The 17478-nt window shown below is 43.5% G+C and overlaps 1 protein-coding gene across 1 annotated transcript in view; it reads right to left on the bottom strand.

Annotated features, from left to right (window-relative positions):
• The window catches only part of PDE8A (phosphodiesterase 8A), a 490200-nt gene extending 484740 nt beyond the window's left edge, over nucleotides 1–5460 (bottom strand). The window contains exon 1 of the mRNA XM_069766080.1: nucleotides 5091–5460. Coding sequence (XP_069622181.1) covers nucleotides 5091–5153 — 63 coding nt within the window. The 5' untranslated portion in view covers nucleotides 5154–5460. The remainder of the gene's footprint in view (nucleotides 1–5090) is intronic.
• Between the last annotated feature and the right edge of the window lie 12018 nt (nucleotides 5461–17478).

The raw sequence follows: 17478 nt of genomic DNA, 5'->3' as shown, positions 1-17478 counted from the left end.
TGAACACCCGAGCCTTACACTATGGCTGGTCCGAATAACTAAAGCAATTGTTACCATCCACCTCTCGTGTCTCCCCTTTTCCTCATAGTTTGTAAGCTTGCGAGCAGGGCCCTCATTCCTCTTGGTATCTATTTTGAACTGTGATTTCTGTTATGCTGTAATATCTATTGTCTGTACAAGTCCCCTTTATAATTTGTAAAGCGCTGCGGAATATGTTGGCACTACATAAATAAAATTATTATTATTATTATTATCAACATAAAGTATAATGTGCCACCACAAATGTGTACGAAGATACACAAAGCATTCCAAACTTGTTGCTACATAAAGTGACACGTCAGATTTTTTTCATTTCTGATGATTTTGTAAAGATGTGTACAATGTAGACACAGACCTAAGTTTTATGTATCGACTCTGCACTTGTTCAATTTTTATTTCAAGGAGGTTTAGTGTATGTAAATTTCTGTTTGGGTCACTCTTTTAGCCACTAATATCAAATTTTAATTTCAAAATTTCAGTTTGACGAAAAAAATTGCATAAAAAAAGTTCTGCGTGGCATTTTGATAATGGAACTGGTGTCTGCTGTCAGGAAATATATAGGCACCCCCCACACCTTGATCTTGATTTTTTATTTTGTAATTTAGATTTTATCAATACATGTCAAAAGTGTATAAAATTTTCCTGGCTACCTGAAATGCAAAAAAAAAAAGTAAAACAAACAAACAAACTGGCAATAAACGGGTTAAATGATTATTCCTAATATTACAAACTGTCACTTATCCACAGTATAGGTAAATATTGGCTGATTGCTAAAAGTCCAATTGCTGTGATCCCCCTACCCCAATACAAAACTGGGCACTGAAATGCTGCATAAATTGTCTATGGGATTGCCACAGAAAGTGCACTATACTTGATTATCTTCTCCATCTTGAGGGTAATTTTCCGAGCCTCACTCTCTGACTTGTTGTGGGTCCCAATGACCAGACAAATGTCAAATCACCAACTATTTGGTAACATTTATCCTTAAGGAGAATGACATATTGGCTCTGGCATGCCAAGGTAAGAATGCTTATTTGCTGTGTAATGCTCTTCTAGGAAATTTAATATGCAAATTAAAGAGAGGATGAGGACTTGAGCTCTATAGTGCCACCTGTTGGAAGCAGCAATCCTAGAAGTCACTATAGACCCTTTAACAAGTCTTGAAATATGACTTAGGATAAAAGCCAAATCAGCATCTCAATTTGCAGACACGGTGTGCCGGGGTTCTGCCCCTCATCAGTGCAAAGTATGAGATCTAATTTGGCTGGAGGAGAGGTTCTGGAAAGAGGTCTAAGGGGTAAGGTTTCTCTTTGTGGAGAGTTACATTCCGGCTCTGGCATGCCAAGGTAAGGAGGCTTATTTGTCGTGCAATGATCTTCTGGGAAATTTAATATGCAAATTTCCTCTTCAGAGAAAAAGAAGACTTGATCAGAGAAAAAGAAGATTTGATAAATGATAAGGTGAAAGACCTATATTTTTCAACAAATAAAAATGTCTTTTCTTTCTGGAATTACATATTTATATCTGGAACCTTTACTTTACTCACATGCTTTTGCGTTATTCTATATAGAGATATGTAGATCTATTTTTCATGGATCTGAAAATATCACTAAGGCTATGAAATTTTGCATTATAAAACTGTGAAGTACCATAGTAGCTCACGGAGGTGTCTGGAATCACATCGCAATCACTACCTCTTGGGTTAAACCTTGAACTACAGTAAAAAAAACAATTTGCTACACTGTAAGCCTTCTGTGACTGTGTCTCTCACTGGTGATGGGCAGTTCACCAGGTACTCTCCCCACCCACGTCTTTACGTGTGTGTGGGATGGTCCTATGGCTCCTCCCCCTCGCCGCGACGCCCTCATCCTCCCCATTTGATCCGGCACTATCGTGTTCACATGCGCCGATCATCTGCCGCCAGACTGCGCTCTCAGCTCTTTTTGTTTATAATTTTCTAAAAACACAGGCTTCATTTACCGTGGTCACATGATTGGACTACATGTGACCGTGAGCTCTCTTGCTAAAACTACTAATACCGGCATCCTTTGCACCTATTTCCTTTCCTATGTGGTCACATGATTCTATGCTTTGTACTACTATTGGTCACCCGGGGTTTAAAAGGGACGTGCTTTGATTGTGATGCCACTCACCCTGATGAAGGCACGCTGCCGAAACGCGGGTCCCTGATGAAGGCACGCTGCCGAAACGCGTGTAGGGGAAGTGGCACCACCATCTGGGTCTAGGTAAGGCAACTTTTCACTATCATTTAAGGTTTTTTCAATCCTTTTTCTGGCAGCATTGGCGTCTTTTTGATCCTGAAACCTTCATCCTCATATCATATGACTGTAATTATGTATTGCCATTGATATGGATTACCAATTGTTTTAGGATGCATTTATTTGTCTATGTCACAGACACTTAGTATAACATCGCCATTCCTTGCCATTTAGTTGTACTTGTACCTGCCTTGCTTGTTTTCCCAAGGTGGTGCCACTGCGATCTATTTTGGCTCCTTTCAGGCACTCATGGCTACTTTTTAAATAATTTTTGTTTTGTTGCGATTATTAAATTTTCTACTTTGTTCAATACACGTTTTTTGTCTATATGTTCCTACACTGTAAGCCTTCTGCCTGACAAGATCTATGCCTTGTATTAGACCTCAAGCCACTAAAGTGTAATGCCTGTGATCCAAAATATGAAGAGAACCATAGACAGGTAGAAATCAAGCAAATTTGCAATTGACTTGTTATTTCTATTTTCCTCTGTTCTCCTCCTATCCCTAATTTTCTGTTATTTTTTATTATGGTTTATTGTCTTGGGGACTGCCCACCCCTGTAAGGCTAGGCTCACATTGCGTTAGGGCAGTCCATCTAGCACATAGCGCTACGGACTGCGCTAACGCAATGTCCCAAAAGGGATCGCGTTAGCCGATCCCACTAGTGCAGATGCCCGATCTGCGCTAGCGAGGAACGGACCGCGAACGCTGCAAGCAGTGTTCGAGGTCCGTCACTCAAATGGCGGCACATCGCTAGCGCACGCCCAATGTGGGCGTGCGCTAGCGATGCGTTCGCCATTACAAGCAATGGCGGCATTAACGGACTACGTTACACCGCGTTATGCCGTGGTGTAACGTAGTCCGTTAAACGTACTGCCATAACGCTATGTGAACCTAGCCTTAGACTGTAGTGCTGGGCTTCCACCTTCTTTTTCATGATGATTGTAAGCGGTGCTCCCAAGCTGTCCTTTATCGCGAGAGCATGTTCTTAACTCCATTTCTGGACAGCTTCAGTGCTAATGTGCTCCTCTGAACTTACTTCATATAGTAGTATCAGAGTTTTCACCAATGGATCAAAGATGCTGCGAGTCTGAACTGTCAATCAATCAGGAGCACTTGCTTTCCAACAAGCAGGAGACCGGGCAGTGCTGTGCCTCTAAGCAGTGAACATGGGACAACCCCTTTAAACCAGTATTCAGATCTGGCATCATTTATACTTGGAACAGTATAACACACTTTTACATTTAACATTGCGGTTGAAATTTTAACATAACAGATCCCTCAAGAATAAATCAGAACTGGGCAATATGGAATGACCACAGTTATTGGAGGGCACAGCAGTCAGAAATGACCTTTTTGGAAAACATGGAATGAGGTCCTTCCCTGACCAGCATTAGTACAAAATGATTGTGCATACGGTAATTGGTATTTTATAGATCACTATGTCATTCTCTATTGTATTAATATTTGGACAGTTACACAACAACACTTATGTGATCCCTTTCTTTTCCAGGAGATAATCACCTTATTAATCTTCTTAAGATGCTGAGAACCTGTTGCTACATTTCTAAATCCACCACTGCCTAAGACACATTGTACCTCTCCATCTCAGTAGCATGCCATCATCTTCCAGATAAAATTCAACATTGTCATGTTTGTTTGAGTTGGTAATTACAGTGTTACGTAGCACAGCTTTGGTCTCTAGGTGGACTTCATTTTGAAAGCCAGCATGGTCTGCCATTCCACATTTCTGCTGGGTAACCCATACTTATCCCATTTTGTCTGCCCTTTTAAATGCACTCACGTGACCTCCTAAATTACAGCTTTAAGATCACTGTTGACTTCCAAAGGTTTCCAAGCACCTACCACACTGTGCTGGCAGATCTTGTTAAGATCTTAACTGCAGAGATCTGAGCATTCAAAATAAATCCTTTTATTCCATAAAGCCGCGTTGTTATTATTACCATGTTGTCTCCAAACCTCTCAAGCAGCATAACATGAACTGCCTGCAAGACAACAGCCAACCAACCTAATTCTGGTAGTAAGTGTACAGGCCATTACTATGCATCCTCGCTCACTAATCTTCAGCAGTAGTGTTATATGAGGTCTATTGAATAGTCACTGGGTGGCACAGGGCTCTGAGGTTAGTACTATCACAGCCTGGGGCCAGAGGTTTCCATCTGACATTGACACCTGCTACTTGCATTTTGCATGTTCTCTTTATGTTTAAGTTATTTTCCTATGGCTACTATGAAAATGATCGCTTAATTGGTTTCCTAAGATATTGGCCATATTGAGGGTGTCTGAGATAGTTATATCTGACTGTGAAACCTTCTGAAGTCATGCACGTATGGAATAAACATCACTGTGAAATATAATGGCATAAACAAGTGAATAATAAACACAAACACACAATGCAGCAGCAGATAGTTGGCTAGGCTCACACTAACTTCTGCAAAAAACAAGTCCTATTAATTTCAATTTTGGATTTTGCTTTTGTTTCTATTCAGGAGGCCGTCCTTTTAATTAAAAAATTATGCACGCTGCACTTTTTCTTTTAGCAAAAATGGATTCACTCGCGACGCAGGCGAACGTGACCCAAGCCAATTTTTAGTTACATAGGTTGAAAAGAGACTTAGTCCATCAAGTTCTCCGCCAATTATACATTTTCTGCCACTAGATTATCCAGAACCAGAAGGCATAAACAGATTCTAGGTCAGTGTATCATCTAACAATGCAAATGAAATCCAGATGAGAAGGATAGGAGCCTTACCTGATGCTTGGGACCATTGAGCAATCTGCTGCCTCCTAAACTTTTCACCTTCTTCCACTCCATAGTGTTCTTGTTGTGCTTGCAGCTAATAATACTGCAGGGATTATTCCTCTGGCATTTAGTCACAGTTGTGTAGGCTCATTTCTAGAGAAGCATTGGTGCTGGCATCTCTCCCTACATTCTACATGACAGATATTAGCAACCTGCTGCCACCAAGAACCATTGCCCAGATAAGTCCTGTGGGCAGGAGGCAGCAAGAATATTCCACATCAGCAGTGTCTCCTGTACACAGAGCAGCAGAAGAAAAAAAATCAAGACTGTCAGGGAGAAAAAAAACTTGACAGACCAGTGTTAATTCAATTTTGAAGCCACTCCTTCTTCTCTCATAGCTTGTCTAGATCATAAAACCAGAGGCAAGGTCACCAAGCAACCAGATCTCACGTCACTGTGGCAATAAAGTCCGCAGCTCCTATTCAGTCCAACCTGCAGTGTGAACAGGCTGCTCTCTTATCTCTGCAGTCATTCCCCTCTCTCAGTATATGGATGAGGGCTGTCTAATGTTTACAAGTCACTTTTATGGCGGAGTGTCTCATTTGTTGGACTGTGAACCTGGTCTCCAGGCTGTGAAATACATCCAGTCCACTATCGATACTTGCATTAGACATTGAACCCTGCGCTCTATATAAAATGATTTACACCCGTAACTCCTAGATAATATATATTTCCAGCTTCAGGGAGAAAATGCTCATAGCTCATGTTAACGAAAACATCTGGCATGGTGACCATATCCGTCCAACTGCCCGTTCTTCTAGTCACCCTGGAAGAGAAACATCCCTCATCTGTCTAGAGGTTAGAAGCGTTATCAAGGCATCAGCCATATAACGTTCCAACACTTTGATTACATACAAGGTGACCATGTTGGTCTCGACAAGGTGAAGATGCAGTGCCTGTACTGTTTTAGCCATTGCCCAAGAAGCTAATAAAGAGATGACCATCACTGTGTGTATGATTGGTGGTGGGCGTCCAACCTCTGGGACTGACACTGAACCTGGGAATAAAGGACACATGAAACCATGTTTGTGCTGCTTCACCTTTACTGTGTTATTGTACACAATGGACCGTGAACCAGCGGCGGACATATCATTGGTGCAACATGTGCAGCTGTACAGGGGCTCAAGAGGTAAGGGGGCTCACTATCACCAAACATGTACATAAAGGAGTGCATTACTATGAATTATTGGTCTGCAAAGGGCCCATAATGTTCTCTTACAGGGGCCCTCTTCTGTCTCTGGACACCGGCTAAACAGGAAACAGCTTTATATAAGTAAATTGCAAATCCAGTGGCTGACCAACTATGTCCTCTTCAATCTCATTATCATGGCATTTAACCTCTAAAGCCCCAAGGGTGGTTTGCACATTAATGACCGCGCCAATTTTTACAATTCTGACCACTGACCCTTTAAGAGGTTATAACTTTGGAATGCTATAACGGATCCTGATGATTCTGACAATGTTTTCTCGTGACATATTGTACTTCCTGATAGTGGTAAAATTTATTTGATATCACCTGCATTTATTTGTGAAAAAAACGGAAATTTGGTGAAAATTTTGAAAATTTCACAATTTTCCAACTTTGAATTTTTATGCCCTTAAATCACAGAGTTATGTCACACAAAATACTTAATAAGTAACATTTCCCACATGTCCACTTTACATCAGCACAATTTTGGAAACAAAATGTACATTTGTTAGGGAGTTAAAAGGGTTAAAATTTGACCAGCAATTTCTCATTTTTACAACACCATTTTTTTTAGGGACCACATCTCATTTGAAGTCATTTTGAGGGGTCTATCATATAACCAAGTGTGACACCATCTAAAAACTGCACCCCTCAAGGTTCTCAAAACCACATTCAAGAAGAAGATTATTAACCCTTCAGGTTTTTCACAGGAATTTTTGGAATGTTTAAATAAAAATGAACATTTATCTTTTTTTCACAAAAAATTTACTTCAACTCCAATTTGTTTTATTTTACCAAGGGTAACAGGAGAAAATGGACCCTAAAAGTTGTGGTACATTTTGTCCCCCATATGTGGGGGTAAACCACTGTTTCGGCGCTTGGCAGAACTCGGAAGGGAAGGAGCGCCATTTGACTTTTCAATGCAAAATTGACTGGAATTGAGATGGGGCGCCATGTTGCTTTTGGAGAGCCACTGATGTGCCTAAACATTGAAAGCCCCACCATTTGGGAAAGTAGACCCCCTAAGGAACTTATCTAGATGTGTGGTGAGCACTTTGACTCTCCAAGTGCTTCATAGATGTTTATAATGCAGAGCCGTAAATATAAAAAATCATATTTTTTCACAAAAATGATTTTTCGCCCCCAATTTTTTATTTTCCCAAGGGTAAGAGATGAAATTAGCCCCCAAAAGTTGTGCAATTTGTCCTGAGTACACCGAAACCCCATATGTTGGGGTAAACCACTGTTTCAACGCATGGCAGAGCTCGGAAGGGAAGGAGCGAGATTTGACTTTTCAATGCAAAATTGACTGGAATTGAGATGGGACGCCATGTTGCGTTTGGAGAGCCTAAACATTGAAACCCCCCACAAATGACACCATTTTGGAAACTAGACCCCCTAAGGAACTTATCTAGATGTGTTGTGAGAGCTTTGAACCCCCAAGTGTTTCACTACAGTTTATAATGCAGAGCAGTGAAAATAAAAAAAAATTTTTTCCACAAAAATTATTTTTTAGCCCCCAGTTTTGTATTTTCCAAAAGGTAACAGGAGAAATTGGACCCCAAAAGTTGTTGTCCAATTTGTCCTGAGTACGATGATACTCCATATGTGGGGGGAACCACCGTTTGGGTGCATGGCAAAGCTCGGAAAGGAAGGAGCGCCGTTTGGAATGCAGATTTAGATGAAATGGTCTGCAGATGTCACATTGCGTTTGCAGAGCCCCTAATGTACCTAAACAGTAGAAATCCTCCACAAATGACCCCATATTGGAAACTAGACCCCCAAGGAACTTTTCTAGATGTGTTGTGAGACCTTTGAACCCCAAGTGTTTCACTACAGCTTATAATGCAGAGCCATGAAAATAAAAAATCATTTTTTTGCCACAAAAATGTTTTTTAGCCCCCCAAATTTTTATTTTCCCAAGGGTAACAAGAGAAATTAGACCCCAAAAGTTGTTGTCCAATTTGTCCTGAGTACGCTGATACCCCATATGTTGGGGTAAACCCCTGTTTGGGCACACGGGAGAGCGGTTAAGATAAGGAGCACTGTTTTACTTTTTCAATGCAGAATTGGCTGGAATTGAGATCAGACGCCATGTCGCGTTTGGAGAGCCCTGATGTGCCTAAACAGTGGAAACCCCCAATTCTAACTGAAACCCTAATCCAAACACACCCCTAATCCCAACCACACCCCTAACCCCAACACACCCCTAACCCTAATCCAAACCCTAACCACACTCCTAACTCCAACACACCCCTAACCCTAACCCTAATCCCAACCATAACCCTAACCACACCCCTAACCCTGACACACCCCTATCCCTAATCCCAGCTGTAAATGTAATCCAAACCCTAACTTTAGCCCCAACCCTAACCCTAACTTTAGCCCCAACCCTAACTGTAGCCCTATAACTGTAGAACGATTACAGCGATACCTCTTTATTTTTGCATCGCTTTATTCTGTGGATTGTAACTTTTTTATTTTTTTGCTGATGATGCTGTATGGTGGCTCGTTTTTTGTGGACAAGATGACGTTTTCAGCGGTACCATGGTTATTTATATCCGTCTTTTTGATCGCGTGTTGTTCCACTTTTTGTTCGGCGGTATGATAATAAAGCGTTGTTTTTTCCCCCCCTTTTTTTTTACAGCGTTCACTGAAGGGGTTAACTAGTGGGACAGTTTTATAGGTGGGGTAGTTACAAACGCAGCGATACTAAATATGTGTACTTTTATTTTTTTATTATTTAGATAAGGAAATGTACTTATGGAAACAATATATTTTTTTTTAATTTAGGATTTTTTTATTTTTTTTCACATCTAAATATTTTTTTTTAACTTTATAACATTGTCCCAGGGGGGGAACATGAGATTATAGGGTTAGATCGCTGATCTGACACTTTGCACAGCACTGTGTCAGATCAGCGATCTGACAAGCAGAGCTGCTGGCTTTCCAGCGCCTGCTCTGAGCAGGCGCTTGTAAGCCACCTCCCTGCAGGACCCAGAAGTAGCCCCACGGCCATTTTGGATTCGGGGTCTGCAGTGAGGAGATGCTCGGTACAAGGTGAGCACATCGCCTTGTACTGAGGGTCTCAGGGAAGCATGCAGGGAGCCCCCTCCCTGTGCGATGCTTCCCTATGCCCCTAAACGCTACGATCATGTTTGATCGCAGTGTTTCGGGGGTTAATGTGCCAAGAGCGATAGTCAGCTGACACCCGGCCGTAATCGGCCGCGCTTTCCCCGTGAGTGCGGCCGATTGCATATGACGTACTGTCCCGCCACTGGGAATTAAATGGAACCTGTCACCCCCAAAATCGATGGTGAGGTAAGCTCACCGTCATCAGGGGCTTATCTACAGCATTCTGTAATGCTGTAGATAAGCCGCTGATGTTACCTGAAAGAGGAGAAAAAGAGGTTAGATTATACTCACCCAGGGGCGGTCCCGCTCCGATGGGTGTCTCAGGTCCGGAACAGCGCCTCCCATCTTCATTCAATGACGTCCTCTTCTGGTCTTCATGCCACAGCTCCGGCGCAGGTGTACTTTGTCTGCCCTGTTGAGGGCAGAGCAAAGTACTGCAGTGCGCAGGTGCCAGAAAGGTCAGAGAGGCCCGGTGCCTGCGCACTGCAGTACTTTGCTCTGTCCTCAACAGGGCAGACAAAGTACGCCGGAGCCGGAGCCGCGGCGTTAAGACCAGAAGAGGACGTCATGGAATGAAGATAGGAGGCACCGGAGCGGACCTGAGACACCCATTTGACCGGACCGCAGCGGGACCGCCCCTAGGTGAGTATAATCTAACCTCTTTTTCTCCTCTTTCAGGTAACATCGGCGGCTTATCTACAGCATTACAAAATGCTGTAGATAAGCCCCTGATGACGGTGAGCTTACCTCACCATCGATTTTGGGGGTGACTGGTTCCCTTTAAGTCCCAGGTCACCTCGACGGGATTAAGGCGTTAAAGGATGGGTACCCCAATAATCACAAAGTGATGACATATTCTAGTCATACGCCATCACTTTAAAAGAAGAGAAATCCCCTTTAAGTACAATAACAATCTTTCATTGAGTTCTTCCTTCTTGAGCAGCATGGTGGCTCAGTGATTAGCAACCCAAGGACAACGTCTGCAAGAGGTTGTATGTTCTCCCCGTGTTTGTGTGGGTTTCCTTCAGGTATTCTTATTTCCTTCCACACTTCAAAGACATACTGATAAGGAATGTAGATTGCGAGTTCCAATGGGGACAGTGATGATAATACCTGTAAAGTGCTGCGGAATATGATGGCGCTATATACATGATTAGTCTAGGTTCACATTAGCGTTTCTGTGCGCAGCGTATCATCTGCATGCGCAAACGCATGCTAAAACGCATGCAAACGAATATTTATGCAGCGTTTTTTAACCGCATGATCTTACGCATGACTGCCAAAAAAATGCGGCATGTGCATGCGTTTGTATGCATTTTTGCATGTGTTTGCGTTGTTTATGCGCATGCATACTCTATTTCCCAATGGACATGGCTTATGGAATTTCTATATATAGACCCTACACAGATGAAATCCTCATCTTTTGATGGTGTATTCAGCTGCAAGATGGATCTTAGCATGGAGAGCTTCAATCTGAATCTAATAATAATAATAATCTTTATTTATATAGCACCAACATATTCCGCAGCGCTTTACAGTTTAACAGCTTCAAACACAACAGTCATAAGTAACAATGTTAACAATACAATAATTAAAGCAACACAAGACAACCCTGCTCGTGAGAGCTTACAATCTACAATGAGGTGGGGAAATACAAAGTACAGGTGTGTATTTACAATGATGTATTTACAATGATGGTCCAGCCATCTTCAGGGAGTGGGGGATAGATGGAAGTAGTGAATGGGCTACACACACACAATCTGGATTTATCATTGAACTTGGTTTTTGCTTTTGCTATTGCTTATGAGGAAGAAAGGAGAAGAGAAAGACGAAGAAGACGTCGTCGCTATTGGCAACAACCCATTGATGAAGTCCGAGAGAGCCGTGGAGCCTACGTGTACACAAGCTTCGTGAAAACCCCCAAAAGTTTTTTGAATACATGAGGATCTCTGAACAGAGCTTCAATGAATTGCTGCATCGTGTGCGAGGATCCATTATCAGTCAGGACACGCATCTACATAGAGCAACTCCTGCTGGGGAACGTCTGTGACCCTAAGGTACATAAGTTTGAAAAAGAAACACCTGTGATTAATATTCTTGTTATAAAAACCATGTACTGATTTTGTTTCCCCATTTTCTTTTCCACAGATTCCTGGCTACCGGAGAAACCTTAAGATCTTTACATTTTCAATTTCGGATTGGACTGTCCACCCTTTCTGGGATTGTTGGATACACCTGCCATGCATTGTGTGATGTTCTGCATCCAGAATTCCTCCCACAACTGAACTCTGGCTGAAAATGAAGGAAAATTCAAGGAAATTTGTAATTTTCCAAACTGTGTGGGGGCTGTGGACAGCAAACACATTTGTATTCTAAAACCTGCTTGAAAGTGGATCCGAGTACTTCAATTATAAAAAATACTTTTCCACTGTTCGCATGGCGATTGCGGATGCTGAATGTCGATTTGTTGCCGTTGACATTGGCTCATTTGGACGAGGAAATGACTCACAGACTTTCAAAAACTCTGACATGGGACGTTTGTATGCTAATATTTTAATTTTCCACTGCAACAACCTCTTCCTAACACTGAAGGACCGCCAATGCCATTTGTTTTTGTTGGGGATGAGGCATTTCAAATACGTGCCAATCTAATAAAACCGTACTCGATTCGGGACTTGAATCGCACCACGAAGAACTGTGGAGTGTGCCTTTGGTTTGCTGGCTGCTAAATGGCGCGTTTTGGGAACACCAATCAGTCTTAAAGTAGAGACAATGGATGAGGTTGTGAAAGCGTGTGTTGTTCTGCATAATTACATCTTGGCAAAAGAGCAACCACACTTCGAATTTGAGGAACCTGTTAATCCCACATTGCCGGATTATCATGCTCACCCTCTGAGGACTGCAGTGGAAGTTGCCCAAATGAGGGATAAATTGGCTGCCTACTTTGTCTCTGATATTGGACGTGTCATGGCAAGATGAAATGGTTTAAGCTGTAAATAAGTCAAATGTACCTGAAATATTATGTACCTGTACTTTTTTCTGACTGTAATATTGACCCCTTGAATGTAACTTTAAAGGGACTCTTTCACCCCAAAAATCGTATCTGAGCTGCGGCCACCGGCATCAGGGGCTTATCTACAGCATTCTATAATGCTGTAGATAAGCCCCCGATGTAACCTAAAAGATGAGAAATAAAGTTTAGATTATACTCACCCAGGGGCGGTCCTGGTGCGGTCTGGTTCGATGGGCATCGCGATCCGGGTCCAGCGCCTCCTATCTTCATTCGATGAAGTCCTCTTCTTGTCTTCTTGCAGCGGCTCCAGCGCAGGTGTACGTTGTCTGCCCTGTTGAGGGCAGAGCAAAGTACTGCAGTGTGCAGGCACTGGGAAAGGTCAGAGAGGCCTAATGTTTTTTTAGCAGCTTTACATTTCCTGGACTTTGTTTTGCTGCTTCTTCGGCCTTTTGCTTCCTGTTGCTACATGGTGGTAGTGAAAGTCTGGGCTGCTGCACTCGGCTGCATGGTAGAAGTGGAAGGCTGGGCTGCTGCACTCGGCTGCGTGGTTGAAGCAGAAGGCTGGGCTGCTGCACTCAGCTGCATGGTGTAGCTGGGTACTGTTGGAAGAGTCCTAATGTCCAGCGATGGTTGTGGTGGTGGTGAATAGTGCCACTGATGCTGTCCTGGAGCTTGTTGCCCTGTAGGGAAATAACTTTTTTGCCTGCTGCTGATATCGGGACTGCTGCATGGCCTCGGTGTAAGCATCCTAACAGGCCTTCATCACATAGAGCTGGAGATCAGGACTAAGGTTTTTCATCATGTCCCTATCTATAGAGGAAAAATAATGTTGCGCCGGTCTATTAAGGTCGGCTTTCAGGCGGTCAAGGCATCTGTGCACGTCCTGGAAAAGTGTGTTCTCATGAGTGAACCCACTATCCAGACTTTCTACAATCGCCTTCATCCCAGCCTAGAAGACCGAGCTTAAGTGAATAAACTCGGGCATGACTGACCTCTCCCAGGTCCTCTGCTATTGGCGAGCAGACCCAAGTAAAGTAGTGGCAGTAGGTTGGGAGAGGGGAAAACCAGATAGACCAGCTTTCTGTTCCCCATCCTGTGAAGCCTGCCTGGTTTCTCCATTGCTGGTGGATGATTGCGACTGAGCCTGTTCATTGGCTGGTCGATGAGGGGCCGCTCCAACAGAGGACGATCCAGGTTCTGTGATGCTGCACCAGGTTCTGTGTGGAAAATAAATGAAAAACATTAGTAAAAAAAATTAAAAGTTTAAATAATAGTAAGACTACACAAAAGATACTCACGTTCGCTAAGCAAGCGTAGGCCTAAAAAAAAAAAGCCACTGATGGTACTTATATTTTCTGAGAGGTGGACGGTAACAATTGCTTTCGTTGTTCAGACCAGCCATAGTGTCAGGATCGGGTGTTCATGTAAAGCTGCATGAACCAGTTAACAGCCTAAGTATGTAACAGAACAGACACAGTGGGCTACTAAACACAGAGGGCTACTAACTGCATGTAATGTATGAGAACATGATGTGAAGAACCTGATTAAGGTTTAAGTTTTTTTTTTTTTTTTTAATGGGCCACACAGGGATAGGGATAGTTAGGTTAATGCGTTGAGGTGGTAGGCCAGTCTGATCAAATGCATTTTTAGGGCACGCTTAAAACTGGGGATTGGGGATTAATCTTATTAACTTGGTAGTGTGTTCCAAAGAATTGGCGAAGCACATGAAAAGTCTTGGAGACCGGAGTGGGAGGTTCTGATTATTAAGGATGCTAACCTCAGGTCATTAGCAGAATGGAGAGCACGGGTAGGGTGGTAGACTGAGACCAGGGAGGAGATGTAGGGAGGTGCTGAGCCATGGAGTGCTTTGTGGATGAGGGTAATAATTTTGTACTGGATTCTTGAGTGGATGGGTAACCAGTGTGATGACTGGTACAGGGTAGACGTATCGGTGTAACGATTGGTGAGTAATATAATCCTGGCAGCAGCATTCAGGACAGATTGGAGCGGGGAGAGTTTGGTAAGAGGGAGGCCAATTAAGAGAGAGTTACAATAGTCCAGACGAGAATGAATGAGTGAAACAGTAAGAGTATTTGCAGAGTCGAGAGTAAGAAAAGGGCGAATTCTAGAAATGTTTTTGAGATGCCAATAAGAAGAGCGAGCCAAAGATCGGATGAGGGGGGTGAAGGAAAGCTCAGAATCAAGGATGACCCCAAGGCAAGCGGGCATGTTGCTTGGGAGTAATGGTGGAACCACACACAGAGATGGCAATGTCAGACAAAGGTAGGTTAGGAGAGGGAGAGAACACGAGGAGTTCAGTTTTTCACAGGTTCAGTTTCAGATAGAGGGAGGACATGATGTTAGAGACAGAGGTAAGACAATCACTGGTGTTTTCTAAAAAGGCAGGCGTGATATCAGGAGAAGAAATGCACGGTGGCGCAGTGGTTAGCACAGCAGCCTTGCAGCGCTGGAGTCCTGGGTTCTAATCCCACCTTGGACAACATCTGCAAAGAGTTTGTATGTTCTCTCCGTGTTTGCGTGGGTTTCCTCCGGGCACTCCGGTTTCCTCCCACATTCCAAAGACATACTGATAGGGAATTTAGATTGTGAGCCCCATCTGGGACAGCGATGATAATGTGTGCAAACTGTAAAGCGCTGCGGAATATGTTAGCGCTATATAAAAATAAAGATTATTATTATTATTAAAAATAAAGATTATAATTGGGTGTCATCAGCATAGAGATGGTACTGGAAACCAAATCTACTGATTGTTTGTCCAATAGAGGCAGTATACAAAGAGAAGAGGAGGGGGCCTAGGACTGATCCTTGAGGAACCCCAACAGTGAGGGGAAGGTAAGTGGAGGTGGAACCAGCAAATGATACAGTGAATGAACTGTCAGAGAGATAGGAGGAGAACCAGGAGAGAACGGTGTCCTTGAGGCCGATGGAGCAGAGCATAGTGAGGAGGAGCTGATGATCCACAGTATCGAATGCTGCGGAGAGATCCAAGAGAATTAGCATGGAGTAGTGACCATTAGATTTAGCTGTTAGTAGATCATTAGAGACTTTCGTGAGGGCAGTTTCAGCAGAGTGTAAAGAGCGGAAACCAGATTGAAGAGGGTCGAGAAGAGAGTTATCAGAGAGATAGCAGATAAGACAGGAGTGGACCAGGCGTTCGAGGAGTTTGGAGATGAAGGGAAGATTAGAGACAGGTCTATAATTAGCGGCACAGGTTTGATCGAGGGATGGTTTTCTAAGTAATGGGTATATGATGGCATGCTTAAATGAGGAGGGAAAAATACCGGAAGAGAGAGAAAGGTTGAATATTTTTGTTAGGTGAGAGGTGACAGCCGGGGAAAGGGACTGGAGGAGATGTGACGGAATGGGGTCACTGGTGCAAGTGGTCGGGCGAGAAGATGCAAGGAGCCTGATTACTTCTTCTTCTGTAACTGGTTCAAAGTCAGAGAGTGAACTGGATGCAGTGGGGGAGGGAGGACAGTGCATGGTATGAAGGGATTGAGAGATAATTTCCTGTTGAATGTGGTCAATTTTTTCTTTGAAGTAATTGGCCAGATCGTCAGCGCGGAGATCCGTGGTTGGGGCCTGCACTCTTGGGTTGAGTAGGGACTGGAAAGTGTCAAAGAGACGTTTAGGGTTATTGGACAGCGAGGTGATGAGGGTGTTGAAAAAGGTTTGTTTGGAGAGGTGAAGGGCAGAGTTGTATGTTTTAAGCATAAACTTATAATGAATGAAATCTTCGGGTAGATTAGATTTTCTCCACAGACATTCGGTGCACCTGGAGCACCGCTGTAGGAAATGTGTTTACAGTGCGTGCCATAGTTGTCGCCGTCTATGCCAAGTTGTTCTATGTATAGGAGGTGCAATTTCATCCAGGGCACATTGGAGGGTTTCATTGTAATGCTTCAGTGCAGAATCAGGACATGAGATGGAGGAGATAGGGGCCAATTAGGACTGCAAGCTCTGCATAAGGTTCTGGGTGTTAATGGCCTGTATGTTTCTGTAAGTGTGGAAAGTGGAGGTGACCTGAGCGGGCTGGCAGTTCTTGATAGAGAATGAAAGAAGGTGGTGGTCAGAGAGCGGGAGAGGGGAGTTTGTGAAATTGTCCACTGAGCAAAGCCGGAAGAAGACCTAGTCGAGGGAGTTTCCGTCTTCATGCGTTGGAGAGTTAGTATGCTGCGAGAGGCCGAAAGAAGAGGTTAGAGATAAAAGGTGAGAAGCAGATGGGGAGAGGGGAAAAGCAATGGTAATGTTGAAGTCACCCAAGATGAGGGTGGGATGTCACAGGAGAGAAAGTGTGAAAGCCAGGTGGCAAAGTGATCCAGGAACTGATGAGAGGGGCCGGGAGGACGATACACCACCGCCACTAGCATTGAGAAGGGGATGTAGAGTCTGAGAGCATGGACTTCAAAGGAAGGGAAGACAAGGGAGGGTACTTGGGGGATAACCTGAAATGTACATTTGGGTGATAGGAGCATACCAACACCTCCACCTGCTCTGTTGTCTGATCTAATGATAGACTACATGACTATTAGGCCGGCTCATCAAGGATACGAGCATTGTTTGGTAATGACGGACCACTTCACGAAGTTCGCTGTCGTGACCCCAACACATGATGAGACTGCTGAATCCACCTCCCATGCCATCTGTAAAAAGTTAATTCAAGGGTACGGCTGCCCACAGCGAATTCATTCTGACCAGGGGGCCTGTTTTCTGGGAAAAGTGGTGGAAGAATTACACCGTCTGTACCAGATCGAGAAGTCTCTCACCATACCGTACCATCCTCAGAGAAATGGAGCCTGTGAACGGTTCAACCGCACCCTAATCCAAATGCTGAGAACACTGGAAGAAGACCAGAAGACCCGATGACCCGAGTTCATAGCTGAGTTAGTATGGGTGTACAACAACCGCACACAAAAAACTACCGGTTAAACTCCATATACCTTGCTATTTGGTCGTTCAGGGAAAGAGATCACCGAGCT

Source organism: Ranitomeya imitator, chromosome 4, assembly GCF_032444005.1.
Source record: "Ranitomeya imitator isolate aRanImi1 chromosome 4, aRanImi1.pri, whole genome shotgun sequence".
NCBI classification, from domain to species: Eukaryota; Metazoa; Chordata; class Amphibia; order Anura; family Dendrobatidae; genus Ranitomeya; species Ranitomeya imitator.
The sequence above is the reverse complement of the archived record's forward strand: the minus strand, read 5'-3'. Positions and strand labels throughout refer to the sequence as shown.